The 23,927-nt window shown below is 46.6% G+C and overlaps 1 protein-coding gene across 3 annotated transcripts in view; it reads right to left on the bottom strand.

Annotated features, from left to right (window-relative positions):
* The window catches only part of LOC135529386 (arf-GAP with GTPase, ANK repeat and PH domain-containing protein 1), a 122,190-nt gene that overhangs the window by 79,162 nt on the left and 19,101 nt on the right, over nucleotides 1-23,927 (bottom strand). For 2 of the 3 annotated variants that reach the window (XM_064958158.1, XM_064958160.1), the window contains exons 3-6: nucleotides 22,103-22,233; nucleotides 19,192-19,347; nucleotides 18,522-18,614; nucleotides 1,673-1,777 (exon numbers count right to left, since the gene is read on the bottom strand). In XM_064958158.1, the coding sequence (XP_064814230.1) occupies nucleotides 1,673-1,777; nucleotides 18,522-18,614; nucleotides 19,192-19,347; nucleotides 22,103-22,233 (485 nt within the window). The remainder of the gene's footprint in view (nucleotides 1-1,672; nucleotides 1,778-18,521; nucleotides 18,615-19,191; nucleotides 19,348-22,102; nucleotides 22,234-23,927) is intronic. The other variant, XM_064958159.1, reaches the window with a different exon arrangement.

The following is a 23,927-nucleotide window of genomic DNA, read 5'->3' as shown; positions in this document are numbered from 1 at the left end:
GTGTGTGTGTGTGTGTGTGTGTGTGTGTGTGTGTGTGTGTGTGTGTGTGTGTGCGGTGCTGAGGTGTGTGTGTGTGTGTGTGTGTGTGTGTGTGTGTGTGTGTGTGTGTGTGTGTGTGTGTGTGTGTGTGTGTGTGTGTGTGTGTGTGTGTGAGTGTGTGTGTGTGAGTGTGTGTGAGTGTGCGAGTGTGTGTGCGTGGGAGTGTGCGAGTGTGTGTGCGTGGGAGTGTGCGAGGGAGTGTGCGAGTGTGTGTGCGTGGGAGTGTGCGAGTGTGTGTGCGTGGGAGTGTGTGTGCGAACGAATGCGTTTGTAGTGAAAATAGTAAGTTAGGACTCATCCCAGGGACTCAACACCTTTGAGATGTTCAATAGATTGGATCATATTTTATGGCTCTCCTTCAGGTTGCTATCGAGCAATTTAGTTTTCCTACATTTACCTTCCTCTCATTCTGCCCCTGTGGTTGTTTCACTGCAGTAGCCGGGCCGCTAATCCAACCCAATCAAATTAGAGCAAATAGATTTTGCCTCCTCCGCTTTGCGTCCTCTACCCATCCATCTACATGTATGTCTAGACTCCAGTCAGTGTGGCATTAGGGAAATGATTCCCATTCTAATTAACAATAAGGCCTGATTGCAATCCGGGGGAACGATGTAAAGAGCGAGGGAAAGGAGGGATAGTGGTGATATGAAGTGGTATCAGGGCCAGGAGAGGGGACGTTGTGGTCCTGTGTTTGCCAACAGAGCAGCCAGGCGGGCGATTAGAGCAGGCCATTACAGTGGTGCTATTCCACATCATCAACGTCAGCTCTGTGCAAACAGACCATGTGGGATTTCTAATTAATATTGTTGCTCGCTCTGTGTGGGTGTGTGCCTCCGCTGCAACAAGCGTACCGTCTGCCCAGTGAGTGGATGGGGTGGCTGACACACACACACACACACACACACACACACACACACACACACACACACACACACACACACACACACACACACACACACACACACACACACACACACTTGGAGGAGGAGGAGGAAACAGAGGCTTAGCATTGCCGCTAATGGGCCAACACAGTGGCTGATGGTGTGTGTGTGTGTGTGTGTGTGTGTGTGTGTGTGTGTGTGTGTGTGTGTATTAGCAGCATGGGGAACAAGCGGATAGACCCGCTGCTGTAACATGGGACCATTAGATAGAAAGCCAGAGCAGAGGGCAGAGTGACAGACAGACAGACGACATTAGAGACACTGAGTGATGCTGACTCCAGTGACCTCTGTTGTTCCACACGGAGACTGGAGGGGTACAGGTTACAACAGGATTGTTAAGTGGTTGGTAGTGTCATCGGGATGATGTGCAGTAATAATCAGAGAGAAAGTTGTCCAACTGGCTGGTCTGGTTGCAGCAGGGCTGGACAGGTAGAATGGAAGTAACAGGAGAAAGAACGTTCAACCCCAGATTCTACCATCTGACGTGACTTAGAGTTACCATATCAACGGGCGCCGCCTGTATAGTCTTCCGTCAGAGTGTGATGTGTGTGTGCATGTTTGTGCAAGCACCTGTGTGTATAATACGAGTGATACGTGTGTGTGTGTGTGTGTGTGTGTGTGTGTGTGTGTGTGTGTGTGTGTGTGTGTGTGTGTGTGTGTGTGTGTGTGTGTGTGTGACAGGTGGTACTCACGTGCAGGCTGGGGTGATATGTGAGCAGGCCATTGTCACACAACGTCACATACTTCTTTTTCCACTCCTTGTTTAGGGTCTTGCCACTCCTCTTCAGAAGCATGCCCTATAGGAGAGAACACAGAGAGAGACAGGGTGAGGAGGACACAGATACATGCCCTAGAGAGAGAACACAGAGAGAGACAGGGTGAGGAGGACACAGATACATGCCCTATAGGAGAGAACACAGAGAGAGACAGGGTGAGGAGGACACAGATACATGCCCTATAGGAGAGAACACAGAGAGAGACAGGGTGAGGAGGACACAGATACATGCCCTATAGGAGAGAACACAGAGAGAGACAGGGTGAGGAGGACACAGATACATGCCCTATAGGAGAGAACACAGAGAGAGACAGGGTGAGGAGGACACAGATACATGCCCTATAGGAGAGAACACAGAGAGAGACAGGGTGAGGAGGACACAGATACATGCCCTATAGGAGAGAACACAGAGAGAGACAGGGTGAGGAGGACACAGATACATGCCCTATAGGAGAGAACACAGAGAGAGACAGGGTGAGGAGGACACAGATACATGCCCTATAGGAGAGAACACAGAGAGAGACAGGGTGAGGAGGACACAGATACATGCCCTATAGGAGAGAACACAGAGAGAGACAGGGTGAGGAGGACACAGATACATGCCCTATAGGAGAGAACACAGAGAGAGACAGGGTGAGGAGGACACAGATACATGCCCTATAGGAGAGAGAGAGACAGGGTACACATAGGAGAGAACACAGAGAGAGACAGGGTGAGGAGGACGATAACACACAATAATGCAGATACATTTCGTCAAGCACAGTGGTTGCCAAACTGTGGGTCGCGGTCCAGGTGAGTCACGGGATGACATTGTTCATGTTATTTGTATATATTTTTTTGTCAACGCAGAAACAATGTTATCCTGCGACCCACCTGGACCCCTGTGGATCGCGACCCACAGTTTGTGAACCACTGTGCTTGACGAAATGTATCTAGGTTGTTTGTTGTTTTAAAAACATTTCCAGGATGGGAAAAAGATTTTGGTGTCAACTTAAAGGACTAAAACCAAATAGAATTAGAAAATATAATATACAGTACCTATATATTTTTCAATAATGGCTTATAATCTGAGAAATCAACCAAAAAAGCTGGACTTTGCTGCTGGATTTTGTTATAATGTTTGAGCATAAACACAGCATTAGCAATGTCAAAATGTGGACAATTGTAGGAAATGAACTTAAAACCTGCAGAAATGTATCTCAGCTCCATGGCAAAATGTACAGAATTGCATGAAATTGGCTTTAAAAAGGCTCAATTCTCTTCAGCTCTATGGAAGGATGTGTGAATTGCAAGAGATTTGCTTTGAAACAGCAACATTATCTCTCCGCTGCCAAGATGATATGTTCTACTTATTATTTGGTCTGTGTTTTCACCACTCAACACTTTTGATGGGTCCTGACTCAAAAGACACCTCAGCTGGTGGGACCTGACTCAAAAGACACCTCAGCTGGTGGGACATGACTCAAAAGACACCTCAGCTGGTGGGACATGACTCAAAAGACACCTCAGCTGGTGGGTCCTGACTCAAAAGACACCTCAGCTGGTGGGACATGACTCAAAAGACACCTCAGCTGGTGGGACATGACTCAAAAGACACCTCAGCTGGTGGGACATGACTCAAAAGACACCTCAGCTGGTGGGTCCTGACTCAAAAGACACCTCAGCTGGTGGGACATGACTCAAAAGACACCTCAGCTGGTGGGTCCTGACTCAAAAGACACCTCAGCTGGTGGGTCCTGACTCAAAAGACACCTCAGCTGGTGGGTCGTGACTCAAAAGACACCTCAGCTGGTGGGTCCTGACTCAAAAGACACCTCAGCTGGTGGGACCTGACTCAAAAGACACCTCAGCTGGTGGGTCCTGACTCAAAAGACACCTCAGCTGGTGGGTCCTGACTCAAAAGACACCTCAGCTGGTGGGTCGTCACTGAAAAGACACCTCAGCTGGTGGGGCGTGACTCAAAAGACACCTCAGCTGGTGGGACGTGACTCAAAAGACACCTCAGCTGGTGGGTCGTGACTCAAAAGACACCTCAGCTGGTGGGTCCTGACTCAAAAGACACCTCAGCTGGTGGGGCGTGACTCAAAAGACACCTCAGCTGGTGGGTCGTGACTCAAAAGACACCTCAGCTGGTGGGTCGTGACTCAAAAGACACCTCAGCTGGTGGGTCCTGACTCAAAAGACACCTCAGCTGGTGGGGCGTGACTCAAAAGACACCTCAGCTGGTGGAGCGTGACTCAAAAGACACCTCAGCTGGTGGGGCGTGACTCAAAAGACACCTCAGCTGGTGGGTCATGAAGGAAAAAGGTTTTGGGAACCACCGCTCTAGTATCTACTGTAGTCATCACTGAATTTACAACACATATCTCATCTTCCAATACAAGACACATTGTCAATAGGTGGCGAATGGGATTGACGTGTGGTATCCCTGATTTCTGGAACTAGAATCTCTTGAGACAGGGAGACCATATAGAATGCCACGGGCTGCAACTCAATGCCGTCACCATGCTGAAATCACGTTTACAATAAAGAAACAACATGTGATCCCTCCCCACTACATTTCTGTGACACTCCCTGACCAGAGAAACAAAGATCCTTAGCAGATAGGAAAACCACTTAAACTAAGAGACCATATACACACTGGAGGGAGAGAGACGGAAACATAACCAGCAGTGGTGAGCAAGAAGTATCGAGCGAACGGACGGAAAAAAGTGAAGTGTTCTTCGGGCACATTAGCGCCGACCCAAGACTGTTAACATCCTTCTCTCTCCTCCACACATCAGCTGTGGCTGACTGGCCCTTCAGGGCGGCTGCCCTCCCACGCTGCATTTCAGCCAAATTCATTAGGCAAGAGAGGGATATAACTGTCCGCTGATTAGCAATTACAGCCGGACTGCTGCGCGTGTCACTTCACTGGACCTGTAACACATTAACGCGGTGTTAACACCCACAGACAGGGAGATATTAATAGAGTCGGGCAGCAGAGGAGAATGAGGGGATAAAGACTAACTAGCACGCAACGGGGGGTGGTGGGGGGAGATATGGACGAGAGAGAGAGAGATGGACAGCCGGGTGCTTTGATAGACAGAGTCCTGCTTTCCGTGTCTCTGGCGTTGTTCACATTTCATTAAGGCCTCGTCGTGTCCCTTGGCTTGGACAAAGGAGGAAGCAGAGGAATCAACGACTTCGCCTGGGAATGACTGCATATCTCATAACTGGGTGCCTGAAAACACACTTGTCAATGAAAAAAGGGCTCTGCAATGGGAGCAGCTAGGACAGGAGCAGCTAGCGACAGACAGGAGCAGCTAGCGACAGACAGGAGCAGCTAGCGACAGACAGGAGCAGCTAGCGACAGACAGGAGCAGCTAGCGACAGACAGGAGCAGCTAGCGACAGACAGGAGCAGCTAGCGACAGACAGGAGCAGCTAGCGACAGACAGTACAGCAACGAGTCTGGCCAATAAGCAGCTCTACTCTGCAGTACAGACTGATTTGCAAGAGATGCAGTTTCTTTCTCAGTTCTGGTTGTTGAATCCTATTAAAAAGAGGTGCATAATAGAGAGGCAGTCAGGTCCATGTTGAACTGAGCAGGATATCATATGGATTTGATATACTGTGTGGCCAATTTGCATAGAGAGTGAACTAGGTTCAGACTTTCCAAGCATCAGTTCCTCCTCTCAGTGTGACTTGGTGTCACAACAGCCACTGTTGAATCACTGGGGAGTTAAAAAGACTGACAATCATATCAGGTGGCCAAGCGTCATGGGGAGTGAACTCCAAGCATCAGACTGGGGAGTGAACAACTCAGATCTCCAACTTGGGGAGTGAACCAAAGGTAGACAGTGAGCTGATAGTCCTGACTGGGGAGTTTGGCCAAGCGTCAGACTGGGGAGTGAGTGGCCAGAGACTGGGGAGGAACTAGGTGGCCAAGCGTGGGAGTGAACAGGTGGCCCACTGGGGAGTGAACTAGGTGGCCAAGCAACTGGGGAGTGAACTCAGACTGGGGAGTGAACTAGGTGGCCAAGCGTCAGACTGGGGAGTGAACTAGGTGGCCAAGCGTCAGACTGGGGAGTGAACTAGGTGGCCAAGCGACTGGGGAGTGAACTAGGTGGCCACTGACTGGGGAGTGAACTAGGTGGCCAAGCGTCAGACTGGGGGAGTGAACTAGGTGGCCAAGCGTCAGACTGGGGAGTGAACTAGGTGGCCCAGCGTCAGACTGGGGAGTGAACTAGGTGGCCAAGCGTCAGACTGGGGAGTGAACTAGGTGGCCAAGCGTCAGACTGGGGAGTGAACTAGGTGGCCAAGCGTCAGACTGGGGAGTGAACTAGGTGGCCAAGCGTCAGACTGGGGAGTGAACTAGGTGGCCAAGCGTCAGACTGGGGAGTGAACTAGGTGGCCAAGCGTCAGACTGGGGAGTGAACTAGGTGGCCAAGCGTCAGACTGGGGAGTGAACTAGGTGGCCAAGCGTCAGACTGGGGAGTGAACTGGTGGCCAAGCGTCAGACTGGGGAGTGAACTAGGTGGCCAAGCGTCAGACTGGGGAGTGAACTAGCCAACTGGGGAGTGAACTAGGTGGCAGACTGGGGAGTGAACTAGGTGGCCAAGCGTCAGACTGGGGAGTGAACTAGGTGGCCAAGAATCAGACTGGGGAGTGAACTAGGTGGCCAAGACTGGGGAGTGAACTCAGACTGGGGAGTGAACTAGGTGGCCAAGCATCAGACTGGGGAGTGAACTAGGTGGCCAAGCGTCAGACTGGGGAGTGAACTAGGTGGCCAAGCAAGACTGGGGAGTGAACTAGGTGGCAAGCAGACTGGGGAGTGAACTAGGTGGCCAAGCGTCAGACTGGGGAGTGAACTAGGTGGCCAATATTTCTTCTGTGTGTGGCCAAGCTGACTTTATGATAGAAGTGTGGTGGCATATGGGGAGTCTAGGTTTCAGCCATCCTGGGGATCGTGGCCCAGATGACAAGCGAGACTGGGGAGTGAACTAGGTTTGCCAACAGGGGAAGGCTAATTGGACGGCACGTCGACCCTCCGGATTGGTAATATCTTTCATTATTCAACTTCCCCGGTCCACTAGTGACACACACGGTTCCTCTGTTTCACCTCCGGGGGACTTGACAGCTCACAAGGTCTTCCGATCGCAACGCACAGGAATAAATGGAGGAAATAAATACATCCCAGATATACTCTTTGTCTTCCTCGTTGCTACGGAGACACTTCCTACAGAGGCACTGTGAAGTATTGTGGGTAGTGCTTAGGAAAAGGTCGACCGCCCTGGGGGGCTGAGGAGATGATGCCCTTCATTCCTTTTTGTGAGGAAAAGCTTCCTCAAAACGTGCAGCAAGGGCGCAATTATTCATTCATTATAACAGTTCAACGGTTCACGTTCGAACCACAACAACTGTTACTGCAACAAACAGGCGTGTATTTTATTTTACTCAGGTCCAACATGGTGATGTAGAAAACAATCAACATTCCAAAACCTCCCTCTCTTTGCCTCCGATAGCCACCCTCATGTGGTCTGCACTATTAAAGGTGTAATCGTCCAAGCTCTCAAGGCAGACCTGCCAGTGGAGCCGTTCAGTTGTAAACAAACGTCTGATAAGGAGAGAACTTTCCCCTGGTTCATTTCCTTTCTATTGAAACACACTAATCAACTCCCTAATCACCATCATCCCCAGACAATAGACCCTCCCTTGGACCCTTGACGGGACTGACAGCCGGACCAGTTGGGTGATAGGGGGGAGGCCCCATCTCCTGAGAGGCTCCATCTCTCCCCGGGGGATCTGGTGGGGCCCATTGTTCTTGGGTGTCCCTGGAGAACAGGAGCCTAAATTAAGGGTGTCATTCCCAAACAGGCAACTCCTGTCTTGGGGGCTGTCAAGAGGTGCTTGGAGGGCTCAGGGCTGGCGAAGGCTTGTCTTGAGTGATGCCTCTATGAAATGCTCTGTTCGAATACTCCTCTATCGCGTTGGCCATCTGGCCAGAGATGTCCACTCTGCCAGCCAAACCACACCACCGGTCATTAATCATCACTGGGCAGGACAGTGGTGTGAATACAGGCCAGGATATGGTGATGTCCCTATAACCCTGATCAATGGGACATAGGGGAGAGAATGGATCTGGTTTGTCTGACTCTAAGAGAAGGCATTAACCGACAGGCTGAATGAGGAAGTGGGAAAGATTGCTACTACGGTGCAATGCCCATGATGGAATCTGCCCCCATGCAGATAATAATGTCTCTCTTGTTGTGATGTGTGCTTTGTCCTATATTTATATTGTATTCATTTATTTTAATCCCAGGCCCCCGCCCCCGCAGGAGGCCTTCTGGTAGGCCGTCATTGTAAATAAGAATTTGTTCTTAACTGACTTGCCTAGTTAAATAATATATTTTTTAAATAAACTGTCATAAGTAGGTAAACACCCACACATGGGCATGAGAGAATTGCTGACACAATACTGATGCTGGCTTGACTCATATCCCACAGTCGGGTTTAGGGCCATGAAATACTGTGATAATGAAGGGCAGGTGGGTGGGGTGAATAAAGAGAAAACAAAACCTTGAAAAAATACCTAAAATGTATACTTCTTGTGCATTTTATAGGCTACATTTGGTTTTTGTGATTGTTCTGTTGTTTTGTGTGATGATTGTGAGGCGCTATTCAAATTCGACTGTCACAAGACGGGAACGTCAAAAAGGCCTATGGCACATCAAGGGAACTGTAGCCTACTGCTCAGATGGGTTAAATGGACACTGAAATGTGGACACTGACTGTAGGACTAGAACCTCTCACATAGCCTTAATATTAACTGCTGCAGAGTTCAACTTTACCGATGCCAAATAGACTGAAGCATTCCTCCTACACATTTATGACATTCTGCTGAGCAAGGGTTTATGTAGTCTTCTAGGGCCACATACAGTATGACAGAGGAGAAGCTGCCTGTATCTAATTACAGAGAAGGGTTTATGTAGTCTTCTAGGGCCACATACAGTATGACAGAGGAGAAGCTGACAGAGGAGAAGCTGCAGAGGAGAAGCTGTATCTAATTACAGAGAAGGGTTTATGTAGTCTTCTAGGGTCACATACAGTATGACAGAGGAGAAGCTATCTAATTACAGAGAAGGGTTTATGTAGTCTTCTAGGGCCACATACAGTATGACAGAGGAGAAGCTGCCTGTATCTAATTACAGAGAAGGGTTTATGTAGTCTTCTAGGGTCACATACAGTATGACAGAGGAGAAGCTGCCTGTATCTAATTACAGAGAAGGGTTTATGTAGTCTTCTAGGCCACATACAGTATGACAGAGGAGAAGCTGCCTGTATCTAATTACAGAGAAGGGTTTATGTAGTCTTCTAGGGCCACATACAGTATGACAGAGGAGAAGCTGCCTGTATCTAATTACAGAGAAGGGTTTATATAGTAGTACAGTATGACAGAGGAGAAGCTGCCTGTATCTAATTACAGGGGGTTTATGTAGTCACATACAGTATGACAGAGGAGAAGCTGCCTGTATCTAATTACAGAGAAGGGTTTATATAGTCTTCTAGGGTCACATACAGTATGACAGAGGAGAAGCTGCCTGTATCTAATTACAGTATGACAGAGGAGAAGCTGCCTGTATCTAATTACAGAGAAGGGTTTATATAGTCTTCTAGGGTCACATACAGTATGACAGAGGAGAAGCTGCCTGTATCTAATTACAGAGAAGGGTTTATGTAGTCTTCTAGGGCCACATACAGTATGACAGAGGAGAAGCTGCCTGTATCTAATTACAGAGAAGGGTTTATACAGAGAAGGACAGTTTATGTAGTCTTCTAGGGTCACATACAGTATGACAGAGGAGAAGCTGCCTGTATCTAATTACAGAGAAGGGTTTATGTAGTCTTCTAGGGCCACATACAGTATGACAGAGGAGAAGCTGCCTGTATCTAATTACAGAGAAGGGTTTATGTAGTCTTCTAGGCCACATACAGTATGACAGAGGAGAAGCTGCCTGTATCTAATTACAGAGAAGGGTTTATATAGTCTTCTAGGGCCACATACAGTATGACAGAGGAGAAGCTGCCTGTATCTAATTACAGAGAAGGGTTTATGTAGTCTTCTAGGGCCACATACAGTATGACAGAGGAGAAGCTGCCTGTATCTAATTACAGAGAAGGGTTTATGTAGTCTTCTAGGGTCACATACAGTATGACAGAGGAGAAGCTGCCTGTATCTAATTACAGAGAAGGGTTTATGTAGTCTTCTAGGGCCACATACAGTATGACAGAGGAGAAGCTGCCTGTATCTAATTACAGAGAAGGGTTTATGTAGTCTTCTAGGGCCACATACAGTATGACAGAGGAGAAGCTGCCTGTATCTAATTACAGAGAAGGGTTTATGTAGTCTTCTAGGGCCAATTATGACAGAGAAAGCTGGAGAAGGGTTTATGTAGTCTTCTAATTACAGAGGAAAGGGTTCTAATTACAGAGAAGGGTTTATGTAGTCTTCTAGGGCCACATACAGTATGACAGAGGAGAAGCTGCCTGTATCTAATTACAGAGAAGGGTTTATGAAGGGTTTATGTAGTCTTCTAGGGCCACATACAGTATGACAGAGGAGAAGCTGCCTGTATCTAATTACAGAGAAGGGTTTATGTAGTCTTCTAGGGCCACATACAGTATGACAGAGGAGAAGCTGCCTGTATCTAATTACAGAGAAGGGTTTATGTAGTCTTCTAGGCCACATACAGTATGACAGAGGAGAAGCTGCCTGTATCTAATTACAGAGAAGGTGACCAACAAATAGCCTACCAAAATGTCAGAAATTATAAGCAGAAACATATCCAAATCACGCCCCCTGTCAAAAATCATTCTGCCGTCTCGGACTGTAGCCTACAGTGCATTCCCTATATTAGCAGGTAGGTTCGGGCCTCAGACTTTCACCTCATCACAGTCGGGCGGTTGCAGGTGAACAAACAGCTGACCCACACACACACACACACACACACACACACACACACACACACACACACACACACACACACACTATCATGGCATTTATGACAAGGTCAGCGTAGATGAGGCAAGGACAGGAAAGGGCAGGCCCAGGGGAGCATAGCAGGGCGAGGAGCAGTGAAAACAAGATCAAATAAAATATCAACGAAGAAGAGAATGCTTCCTCTATCCCTGGTTACATCTAAAAATGAACCCGAAATAGTGCACTACTTTTGACCAGGGCCCATAGGGCTATTATCAAAAGCAGAGCACTATGTAGGGAAAAGGGTGCCATTTGAGATGTAGCCTAGCAACTGATTTATCTGATAAGAGTTCTGGGTAATTAATTAGAAACTCAATTATCCAAACCTTACTTCAGCAGTCTCAATTCATTAGCAGATAAAGCCTCTCTCGCCCTGCTACCGTTTCTGACAGAGAGAGAGAGGTGGATGGATGGAAAAGATAGGATGTGGAAAGAAACACACTCGTTCTTTCCTTTCCTGAACGAGTTAAAAGAAGCCCCTGGGGTCAAAGACTATTTTTCTTTTGTCTAATCAGTCTTGTTAAAGAAGCTCTGTAGAGAGAGACTTCTTTCTCAACAGGATGGGTAGAAACAGACAAAAATCCAAGACTGATACTACCATCAGTGAGGGAATCAGGTCAAGCATACAGAAACAGACACACAGACACAAACAAAATGCACCATAAACCAACAAAGTCACCATTGGGACACTTGAGTCCCAGTGTGTTCAGACAGAACAACTCTGTATCAATCAGAAAGTCTACTGCTCAGTAGAGAATACTGTAACCGGATCAGAACCATCACACAATCTAAAAGCCACCACGCTTCTCTGATTGATGCTGTGCTTCTCATTTAATTATTTCTCCAAAACTAAAAAGAACAACCCCCTCCACCCACCAACCCCCTCAAATCTCATTTCCAGGGGTTAGTGTGCATGACAAAAATGTCATCATGGCCAAAATAGCTCCGAGCGGTCGTCACGGCGACAACCTTTTCCCTGGGAAATGATATTTTCCCAATCCAGCGGAAGGCGGATCGCGTCGCCACTGTTACAGGGCCTTGATAGCAGGTCTTTAATATTCACCGTCTTAATTAGGAGACGCCGTTAATTTCATTAAATTCTTTGGCTGCTAAATGAAGCAGATTATGAGACATCTTTTATTGCCAAGCGTGAAATTACAGCCTGCCCGCTGCCAATGGCAGGGCGAAACTAATGAATTACAGGGTAAATAACAGCCGAATTAACCATCCAATTTAACTCCTTACTAAGAGGAACTAGGCCTCAGAGGGGAGGAGGCAGAGGGGGAGACTGTCAAAACCACCCAGCCCTGTGCTCATCTAATGTTACACCACTCTCTACAACTATAGGCAATTACTACCATGATACTAATCAGCTCCTCACAAAGGGAGCCAACCCCAACCACACGCGTCAATGCTTTTGGACTCATTTGAAACATGAACAAAAAAAATCTGAACTCAAACCTGTGAGAAGTTGTAATGGGGAAGAAAGTATTTAGGGCCAAATAAAAGAGGAATATGCATTCAGACATGTATGCTAACACGTAGATGGGACGGACAAATTACTATTGAATGTCAAGATGACATGAGTTGGGCTACGAAGCTGTGGAAGACCACATTTCACTATTAGGATGAACCAGGCACCGCATCTTAACCTTCTCTACCTCCTATTGCTGCTCCATGCCCCTCTGTCTAGGCCAACAGCCCCGGTGTCGAAGTCAACAGTAAACTCATTTGAAAGAGACGTGTTGGCGAAGCGAGTGTCTATCTCTTCGGTAATTATGGGCTAATTAGGAGCGTGGAGCAGATGTCCGCAGAGACGCCACCGTAAACAACGTCTGTAAACAAAGCTGCCGATGTCTGCTCGCCTTTTAAAGAATGGCCATGTTGCATCCTGGGTAAAATACCCGATAATAGCAGCAGTCACTGACCCCATCATGACCCTGCTACATTCATCCTTTTTGTTACATTTGAGTAATTTTATCAGACACTCTTATCCAGAGCGACTTACAGTAGTGAGTGCAGACATTTTTATACTTTCCCCCCGTACTGCTCCCTTGTGGGAATTGAACCCACAACCTTGGCGTTGCAAGAGCCATGCTCTACCAACTGAGTCACACGGGACCTAGAACAGAAAACAACATTCTAAAAGTTCCAAACAGCAATACAGCTGTAGACAAACATCCCATGAGGTACTGAAGTCACAAGTCTCGCAGAAGAGCGTCTGCACAGTTAAATACCACAGTGGAGGCCATGTTGAGGGACCCACGACAGCCTGACGAGTGTAGCTAGGTGACACGTCTGACCTGTCACACCCACACTCACACCCACACTGTGTGCGTGTGTGTGTGTGTGTGTGTGTGTGTGTGTGTGTGTGTGTGTGTGTGTGTGTGTGTGTGTGTGTGTGTGTATATGTATGCGTGTGTGAGAAAAGCTGGACCTCTGGGGCTTTGGGTTGTCTAATTGCTGCAGAGTGGGAGTCCACCCCATCCTCTTAATAAAAGTCCAGTGTGCTGAAAACTCCTAGCTTGGCCAGGCGAGCAGTGTGTTAGGTTTTAATGAGCACCATCTAACTAATGAAGGCATCTTCTTCCTTCCACAGCCTTTATCGTGCGCACACACCACACACAAACTCTAGTCACCTTGAGGGGGAGTCAGAACAACAGCCCATCCTAATGAGATCTGGGCTAACAGAAAATAAACTACACTGGGGAGTCAGTAGTCCTGGGAGAGAGCTCCAAGAACACACACACCAACGCAATTCATGCAAACACACACATTCACGTATCTGTTTAGAGAACGACGATCATCCGCAAAGCCGATTTTCCCCTTACAGCCTGAGCGCACTTGCTTCTCCTGCTAGTCGGCGCCACTCATTGCTAGTTCGCCTGTCCTTGAGGAACCTCTATGCTGCTGGGTAGCGACCCACTCATGCTGCATTTACAACACTTTAACAATGACACACAGAATGTAAACATTTTGAAAGTGTTCATTCATTTGCTGTTAGGCAAAACAATGTCCATACAGTCTGCAGCATAAACAAAACCTCATACAGATAGCTTGCTTGCTAGGTAAGTTCATCAACGATATTAAGCAGAGAGCTACCTTTGCTAGTTAGTTATCACTCTAAAATCTTCTGACATAAGAACAGTGCCAAAATAAAATGGGACTAAATAAAAATACACCTTAGCCAAGTAAATTTAAACTCTGTTATTCACAATTCCTGACATTTAATCAGAGTAAAAATTACACCGTCTTAGGTCAGTTTGAATCACCACTTTATTTTAAGAATGTGAAATGTCAGAATAATAGTAGAGAGAATGATTTATTTCAGCTTTTTTTTTTTTTTTTCTTTCATCACATTTCCAGTGGGTCGGAAGTTTACATAAACTCAAGTAGTATTTGGTAGCATTTCCTTTAAATTATTTAACTTGGGTGAAACGTTTCAGGTAGCCTTCCACAAGCTTCCCACAATAAGTTGGGTGAATGTTGGCCCATTCTTCCTGACAGCTGGTGTAACTGAGTCAGGTTTGTAGGCCTCCTTGCTCACACACACCTTTTCAGTTCTGCCCAGACATGTTCTATAGGATTGAGGTCAGGGCTTTGTGATGGCCGCTCCAATACTTTGACTTTGTTGTCCTTAAGCCATTTTGCCACAGCTTTGGAAGTATGCCCAGGGTCATTGTCTGTTTGGAAGACTCATTTGCGACCAAGCTTTAACCCCCTGACTGATGTCTTGAGATGTTGCTTCAATATATCCACATAATTTTCAATTCCTCATGATGCCATCTATTTTGTGAAGTTCACCAGTATATCCTACAGCAAAGCAGCCCCACAACATGATGCTGCCACCCCCATGCTTCATGGTTGGGATGGTGTTCTTTGGCTTGAAAGCCTCCCCCTTTTCCTCCAAACATAACAATGGTCATTATAGCCAAACAGTTCTATTTTTGCTTCATCAGACCAGAGGACATTTCTCCAAAAAGTACAATCTTTGTCCCCATGTGCAGCTGCAAACCGTAGTCTGTCTTTTTAATGGTGGTTTTGGAGCGGTGTCTTCTTCCTTGCTGAACGGCCTTTCAGGTTATGTTGATATAAGACTCCTTTACTGTGGATATAGGTACTTTTGTATCTGTTTCCTTCTGCATCTTCACAGGGTCCTTTGCTGTTGTTCTGGGATTGATTTGCACTTTTCACAACAAAGTACATTCATCTCTATGAGACAGAACGTGTCTCCTTCCTGAGCGGTATGACGGCTGTGTTGTCCCATGGTGTTTATACTCGCGTACTATTGTTTCCACAGATGAACGTGGTACCTTCAGGCATTTGGAAATTGCTCCCAAGGATGAACCAGACTTGTAGAGGTCTACAATTTTGATTCTGAAGTCTTGGCTGATTTCTTTGATTTTCCCATGATGTCAAGCAAAGAGGCACTGAGTTTGAAGGTAGGCCTTGAAATGCATCCACAGGTACACCTCCAATTGACTCTAATTATGTCAATTAGCCTAACAGAAGCTTCTAAAGACATGACATAATTTTCTGGAATTTTCCAAGCTGTTTAAAGACACAGTCAACTTAATGTATGTAAACTTCTGACCCACTGGAATTGTGATACAGTGAATTCTAAGTGAAATAATCAGTCTGTAAACAATGGTTGTGAAAATGACTCAGCCAACACGAGCTCAACGCAGGCATACACTCCTATTGAACATGAATCCACCTGTATTATGAGTAGACCTAAGCCATCTTAATGTACCCAGGTTATCAAGAGACTGACCATTCAAATACACGATTACCACCTTTATGTTGTTGGGTAGTTAAATTGATCAAGTCAAATTGACTGCATGGTTGTATAATTGATTTGTTATTGCACACATGGTTGTCTCTGGGAACATTTCTCATCAAAATGCTCCAATGTCATCAGATTGATTATCGGCCTAAAATAATCAGCCATCAGTGTCCTTGACCCCAAAATTGGTATCGGCTCTTAAAAGCCCATATCTGTCGCTCTCTACGGTTTACCCTAATGATCTTCCATATGTGAAGCCAAATGATCTCACACAAGTCACCCATATTTATAGCAAAGGGCCCTTTACCTGTAGTTTCTAAACAACATGTTAAGATCTGATGCCAAAACCAACAGCATTGCTGTTGACACCACTGATTCATAATAACATTCATCCTCCTCATCATCCTCATCATCCTCATCATCATCATCGCGTGTTTAATTGACCACCGATTATGACTGCACCTTTAAGGAGCCACCGCGACTCTGCCAACCTAACAGAAGCAGACATCTGCCAAAGTGATTCAACTACAGACTGTCCCCTTCCTCCCCTGTTCAACACACAGACAAGGAAGGACAACCAAAACGAGCCAGTCAGGGAACACGTCCTCTCAGTGAATGAGTTGTGCTGTTAGCCCTCTGAGGGAGAGCTGGCATGTATGGAGTCCTAGCAGACTGTGGACCAGGTCTGAACGTGTTCAACAAGAAACAGGTGAGGTGGTGTGTGGAGGGAGGAGTCAGCAGCACTCATTAAGATGGAGTGGAAACGGAGTGCTAATGGGGAGGCAGGTAGCGAAGCTGCTGCCGTCTCCACACACAGTCTAATTAGGGAACAGGTCTGCCTGCAGCCAACACAGAGGCAGGAGGGGAGATGGAGACACATACAGAGATACACATTCTCCAAGAGGAAAGACCACGGGGAATGATCAAATCAATTAACATCCAGCTCCAAACAGGGAAGCAGCAGTGGCCCAGTGCCTCGCAGCGCTACCGGCTACGTGTTACTCTCCAACCTCGGTCTGTCTGGGGCTGGCAGCTGTCAGGTGGGCTGAGGGTGTGTGGTCGTGCCGGGCCTGGCTCACCATGTCTCATGTTGGGGAAACAATGGGCGACTCAACAGAGGACACAGCCGAACCCATACGATGATAGAGGGTTCTTTAAGACTGTTGGTCTACGTCATCTTTCTAAAACACTCATCCACACACACACACAGCTAACGCCACACCTCCCATCTGCCACCAGTGACATGTGTATGTGGCCCTCTTCATTTGTACATCATTATCAGCAATTGACTTGACAGGAGTTATGCAAATTGAGTGGCTGGACCCAGGAGGATTCTACTTCTGCCAGACAGACAGAGACGACGTGTGAGTGAGAGAGAGGCTCTTCTACAGGGACAGGAGAACATACATACATATCTGGCACTGTGTCGCAGCTCACCCAATCCATCTTCATCACATGAGAAATGTTTGACAAGTAGTTCAACATTGATCCTCATAGAAAGCACAACATCGTCATTGTCGTTTCCACAGAGATAAGCTCTCTCTCTCACACACACACACACACACACACACACAGCTGTGTTCTGCTGCTCTATAACCATATTGAGTATGTGCCTGGGCTCTCTCCTCTGAGTCACCTCCCAGTTCCACGTCCTCCCCCGTTTACCGCCACAACGCAGACTATAAATAGTGCTAACCATAGATAGGATGCATAGGTCAATTCCATGAAGCCCTGCTGCTATACTGTCTACATACAGACAGGACTGAATGGCAGGCTGGGTTATGTGCCTAATAGACCATCCTGATTGACGAGAGGCTCCCATCAGAGTTTAGAGAGGAGCAACACTATCAGAGGCCATGATGTCCATGCTAACTGGACGGCTGGGGAATCACACAGGACCCCGTTGCTACTTCAAAGTGATATCTCCTTCCTGTGGGGAGTATTGGGATACATGTAAACATCTCACAAGTAAACATCATGTCGTCCCTGATTGAGGGGACAAGACAATTTACTCTGCTCTCTGCTGTGCTGTCCCAGCGGGGGCCTCCTTGCGCAGCAGCACCACAGAGACACGGTCTCCCTCGACGAGCTGCGCGACACGGCCCCGGCACTAACAACTACCGCGGCGCTGCTAACAAATGCAGCGCGTCGTTGAAAGGAGGCCCCTAATCAGAGATGCAATTTGTTCATTAGTGGATTACAAATGAGGCCTCCGTGCTGATATGAGAGGCCGTGATTAGCACACGCTAATTGGCTGATTTCCTTATACTCCAGTTGAAGCTGCTCACAGGAGATGCGCGCGCTCAAGAGCCCCCGTGGTTCGCTCCATGCTTGTTTGCGACAAATTAAGGCCAACTCAAACAATTTCTCCACAATTACAGTGGGGGGGGGCTCTTGAGCACTCTGGTTTGATACCCCTCCCCCTCCTCTCCACCTCCCTACCTACCCCCCCACCCCCCTGCCGATGCCCCTATCAAAGCGCTCTGCTACACAGCCACACAGGAAAAGGCAGGGCTTTGAAAAGCACGTAGAGGAAGAGGGAAGTGGAAGACCATATGCCAGCCAGCAGACTGCACTTCATTAACCATCCTCAGCCTCTTCTCCCTCTCACCATCTCTCCCCTCTTTGTTTTTGGATAAGGAGAGAGGGATGGGGGCAGTGGGGGAGGGGGGCAGAGGGAGAGTGAAAGAAAGTGAGAGTGAAATCCCGTCCCGCTCCTTATACTAATGATCTCATTTCAATACCCAGGAGAACCCCCAACTCTAATTGATGTCAAGTGTGTGCTTTCGCTGTTAATCAAGGAGAAGGCATCAAACGGAGAGAGCCTGGCTGTGTCTGGGCTTCACGCTCTGATCACAGGCAGCCCTCGTTCTCCGGGAAATCAGCAATACGGCGCTGCCGGACCCTAATTATACCCGTAGCAGCCGGCTGGCCAGGCGAGGGCCAGATCTGATCATACCTGCTTAATTGGAATAGCACGGCCGCTTCCAATGCTGTCCGCTCGGCCCTCCAGTCCTTTCTTGTCCCTGTCTGGCTCGCTGGCCTTCCGAGACTGTGGAGAAGGAGGTAGGAGAACAAGTAGGGGTTACAGAGGCCCTCTAAAGTGTCTGAACGAGGAGCCTGAACTAGGGTCTGTTACAGACCTCTTCTAGTCTCCACATAACAGGCCTTGTCTAATGGCTGCTAGAGGTGACTGGGGTTATTATTGTGTCTATGAGTCAACTTGACCCAGTTGTTGACCTCTCTCTAAGTTGCTAAGGAACTGGGAAGTGGACATAATGCATGTGTCTGTACATTCTAGAAGGTGGTCACATACAACCTTCCCTGTGGCCCGTAGATTCTCACTAAGCCATTTACCATTTAAAAGTCCTTTAGATCATTTTGTATGTATTTAACATCCATGTTTGAACATCTAATAATACATAGTCAACAGTGAAGAAGTAGATGTCTTGTGTGTGAGGGTGTGTGTGTGTGTGTGTGTGTGTATCTGGGCTCCCAGTGAAGAAGAAGATGTCCTGTGTGTGTGTGTGTGTGTGCGTGCGTGCGTGCGTGTGTGTGTATCTGGGCTCACAGTGAAGAAGAAGATGTCCTGTGTGTGTGCGTGTGTGTGTGTGTGTATCTGGGCTCACAGTGAAGAGGTTGGAGCGGCGTTTGGACTGCTTGCGGACGGGCGTGGGGGTGTTGGTGGTCTGGGGGACGTCGATGCGTAGCTCCTTCTGACTGGTGCTGGGGGTGGAGGGGACTGACGAGGAGTAGTCACTCAGGCTGCCGCCATTACTGGTCTGCTACAGAGACACACACACGTCTATGTACTGTATTGGTAACACTAACTTAGTTCAGAAAGAATGAGTGTATTATGGATGAGAATAAACAGAGAAAGAGACAGAACAACATAGAAAAGTGTGACAGTGAGAAAGAGAGAAAGTTGAACATACAGCTGGTACAGCATCCCCCTTCATAATAACAGACACTACACTAGTATACAGCATCCCCCTTCATAATAACAGACACTACACTAGTATACAGCATCCCCAGACACTACTTTCATAATAACAGACACTACACTAGTATACAGCATCCCCCTTCATAATAACAGACACTACACTAGTATACAGCATCCCTTCATAATAACAGACACTACACTAGTATACAGCATCCCCTTCATAATAACAGACACTCCCCTTCATAATAACAGACACTACACTAGTATACAGCATCCCCCTTCATAATAACAGACACTACACTAGTATACAGCATCCCCTTCATAATAACAGACACTACACTAGTATACAGACACTACACTAGTATACAGCATCCCCTTCATAATAACAGACACACTAGCACTAGTATACAGTATACATCCCCTTCATAATAACAGACACTACACTAGTATACAGCATCCCCTTCATAATAACAGACACTACACTAGTATACAGCATCCCCTTCATAATAACAGACACTACACTAGTATACAGCATCCCCCTTCATAATAACAGACACTACACTAGTATACAGCATCCCCCTTCATAATAACAGACACTACACTAGTATACAGCATCCCCCTTCATAATAACAGACACTACACTAGTATACAGCATCCCCCTTCATAATAACAGACACTACACTAGTATACAGCATCCCCTTCATAATAACAGACACTACACTAGTATACAGCATCCCCTTCATAATAACAGACACTACACTAGTATACAGCATCCCCTTCATAATAACAGACACTACACTAGTATACAGCATCCCCTTCATAATAACAGACACTACACTAGTATACAGCATCCCCCCCTTCATAATAACAGACACTACACTAGTATACAGCATCCCCTTCATAATAACAGACACTACACTAGTATACAGCATCCCCTTCATAATAACAGACACTACACTAGTATACAGCATCCCCTTCATAATAACAGACACTACACTAGTATACAGCATCCCCTTCATAATAACAGACACTACACTAGTATACAGCATCCCCCTTCATAATAACAGACACTACACTAGTATACAGCATCCCCCTTCATAATAACAGACACTACACTAGTATACAGCACTAGTATACAGCATCCCTTCATAATAACAGACACTACACTAGTATACAGCATCCCCCTTCATAATAACAGACACTACACTAGTATACAGCATCCCCCTTCATAATAACAGACACTACACTAGTATACAGCATCCCCCTTCATAATAACAGACACTACACTAGTATACAGCTGGTACAGTATCTCCTCTTCGTTATAACAGACACTACACTAGTATACAGCTGGTACAGTATCTCCTCTTAGACACTACACTAGTATACAGCTGGTACAGTATCTCCTCTTCGTTATAACAGACACTACACTAGTATACAGCTGGTACAGTATCTCCTCTTCGTTATAACAGACACTACACTAGTATACAGCTGGTACAGTATCTCCTCTTCGTTATAACAGACACTACACTAGTATACAGCTGGTACAGTATCTCCTCTTCGTTATAACAGACACTACACTAGTATACAGCTGGTACAGTATCTCCTCTTCGTTATAACAGACACTACACTAGTATACAGCTGGTACAGTATCTCCTCTTCGTTATAACAGACACTACACTAGTATACAGCTGGTACAGTATCTCCTCTTCGTTATAACAGACACTACACTAGTATACAGCTGGTACAGTATCTCCTCTTCGTTATAACAGACACTACACTAGTATACAGCTGGTACAGTATCTCCTCTTCGTTATAACAGACACTACACTAGTATACAACTGGTACAGTATCTCCTCTTCGTTATAACAGACACTACACTAGTATACAGCTGGTACAGTATCTCCTCTTCGTTATAACAGACACTACACTAGTATACAGCTGGTACAGTATCCCACCTTCATAATAACATAAACTAGATCTGTGTCACTCATAACTTCTACCATTCCTCCTAGATTCCTTAACACTCTACTGTACAACAAGAGCCCCAGCTTGGGAGAGGATTATGGGTAGCATTGAAGACACACTGAGGGCCATTCTGCATCAGGAAAGTACTGCTACTTTGTGAAAACAACCCTGATGCTCAGGGGATGAGCTGGGATACGGAGACAAGCTGAATGATGCTGGCTTAATGACAAATCGATGGGGGACTGAGCGCTGTGGATCGAAAACACTACAGTGTGGTAAACGGTGTGTGTGCGTGGATCGAAGACACGACAGGGTGGTAAACGGTGTGTGTGTGCGGATCGAAGACACGACAGGGTGGTAAACGGTGTGTGTGTGTGTGTGTGTGTGTGTGCATGGTAAAAGACAGATGCTGCTGCTGCTGGGAGAAGCATCTTACAGCACAACGCTGACAGAGGAAGAGAGAGGAAGAACAAATATGGACAAGGGAATGTAGTCCTCAAGAACCTCAATGTGGCCATTTTGTTTGTGTGTCAGTAAATTGTGTCTGTCGGTAAATGTATTTGTGTGTGTGTGTGTGTGTGTGTGTGTGTGTGTGTGTGTGTGTGTGTGTGTGTGTGTGTGTGTGTGCCTACCTGGCTGATGTGTACTGCTGCTGCCACCTGTGCAGAACACACAGAGGAGTGGCTAGGGGAGTTGGGGAGGGACTTGCACGGACCAATGGACAGCTGCTGCTTCTTCCTGGTCGCCACGATCTTCTGGGCCACTGCAACAACACAACACAGTCATCATTCAGAGGGTCTCTTCTCCCAATGGAGACACACAGCGGCCTAGACAACCTAATAGAAAAAAGAAAGAGAATAAAAGAAAGAAATGGAGAGAAGAGAGAGAGAGAAAGCTAGACCAACTAATCGAAGGAAGAGAAGGATACAAGAGAGAACAAGAGTGAGAAATGGAGAGAGAAGAGAGAGAGAGAACACTAGCTAATGGTTCAGACCAGAACAGTCCATTATTCCTCATAATGCTGACGCAGGCAGCTCCAGCAGCCCTGTCTGTGAATCTCCTATCTATCTGGTCCACAGCAGACCCCTGTCCGCCTTCCACACACACACCCCTTACCTGCTAATAGCTCCAGTGATTATTTCACAATTATTATACAGGAGAGAGAGAGAGGAGAGAGACCGGGCTATCAGTGTTATTGAAAAGGGCAATGCCAATCAATGGGTGCTCAGCTGCCTCCTATCGATCCCCAGGCCCAGCGCTCTGGCCCAATCAGGGAGGGATATTCAAACGTTCCGTCATCTCCGTGGTGATTGAGGCCATTGATCTGGCCCCCTGGAGGGTAGGGGGAGGGGCCTCGTAGGAGTTCAGCTGTTCAAATATACATCTCTCAGATGGAGGGGGATGCTCCCTTTACAAACTCTAACAACTAGAAAATGCAACTTCATAGACTTCTATTCTCCAAGTTGAACTGTTTTATTGAGTGAGTTGAACCTTCTGGAAATGGGTACAAAGCTGCATGGCAGTACGAGTAAAGATCCCTCCCAAATGACAAACATGTCCGTGAATATATCCTCCTTCCAAGGACTTATATATGTTAAGAATCAAGAGACAAGTTATCAGAGATGATCACATTGTAGCCATCTAGTTTGGGCAGGACAGGGTTAACACCACATCCTTCTTCCCTCAGTCTCAGATTCCATTATCCCCAGCCCCAATAAACAGGGCCGGGTTTCATTTGGTGTGAGATCAAACCATTGTTTTAATTGGGCCCATTAATGGCCTCTGTTTTAATGAGGAGCCAGTCATAAACATTTACCTTCAGGTGAGAAGGCCGTGCCAAGGGCAGGAGGAGAGACCTGCTCTCTGTGGTTAAACACTACAGTACAACTAGACCTGCTCTCTCTGTGGTTAAACACTACAGTACAACTAGACCTGCTCTCTGTGGTTAAACACTACAGTACAACTAGACCTGCCCTCTGTGGTTAAACACTACAGTAAAATTAGACCTGCTCTCTCTGTGGTTAAACACTACAGTACAACTAGACCTGCTCTCTCTGTGGTTAAACACTACAGTAAAACTAGACCTGCTCTCTGTGGTTAAACACTACAGTAAAACTTAGACCTGCTCTCTGTGGTTAAACACTACAGTAAAACTAGACCTGCTCTCTGTGGTTAAACACTACAGTAAAACTAGACCTGCTCTCTGTGGTTAAACACTACAGTAAAACTAGACCTGCTCTCTGTGGTTAAACACTACAGTAAAACTAGACCTGCTCTCTGTGGTTAAACACTACAGTAAAACTAGACCTGCTCTCTGTGGTTAAACACTACAGTAAAACTAGACCTGCTCTCTGTGGTTAAACACTACAGTAAAACTAGACCTGCTCTCTCTGTGGTTAAACACTACAGTAAAACTAGACCTGCTCTCTGTGGTTAAACACTACAGTAAAACTAGAC

Source organism: Oncorhynchus masou, unplaced genomic scaffold, assembly GCF_036934945.1.
Source record: "Oncorhynchus masou masou isolate Uvic2021 unplaced genomic scaffold, UVic_Omas_1.1 unplaced_scaffold_1152, whole genome shotgun sequence".
Classification (NCBI taxonomy): domain Eukaryota; kingdom Metazoa; phylum Chordata; class Actinopteri; order Salmoniformes; family Salmonidae; genus Oncorhynchus; species Oncorhynchus masou.
This window is presented reverse-complemented; position numbering and strand designations above follow the sequence as displayed.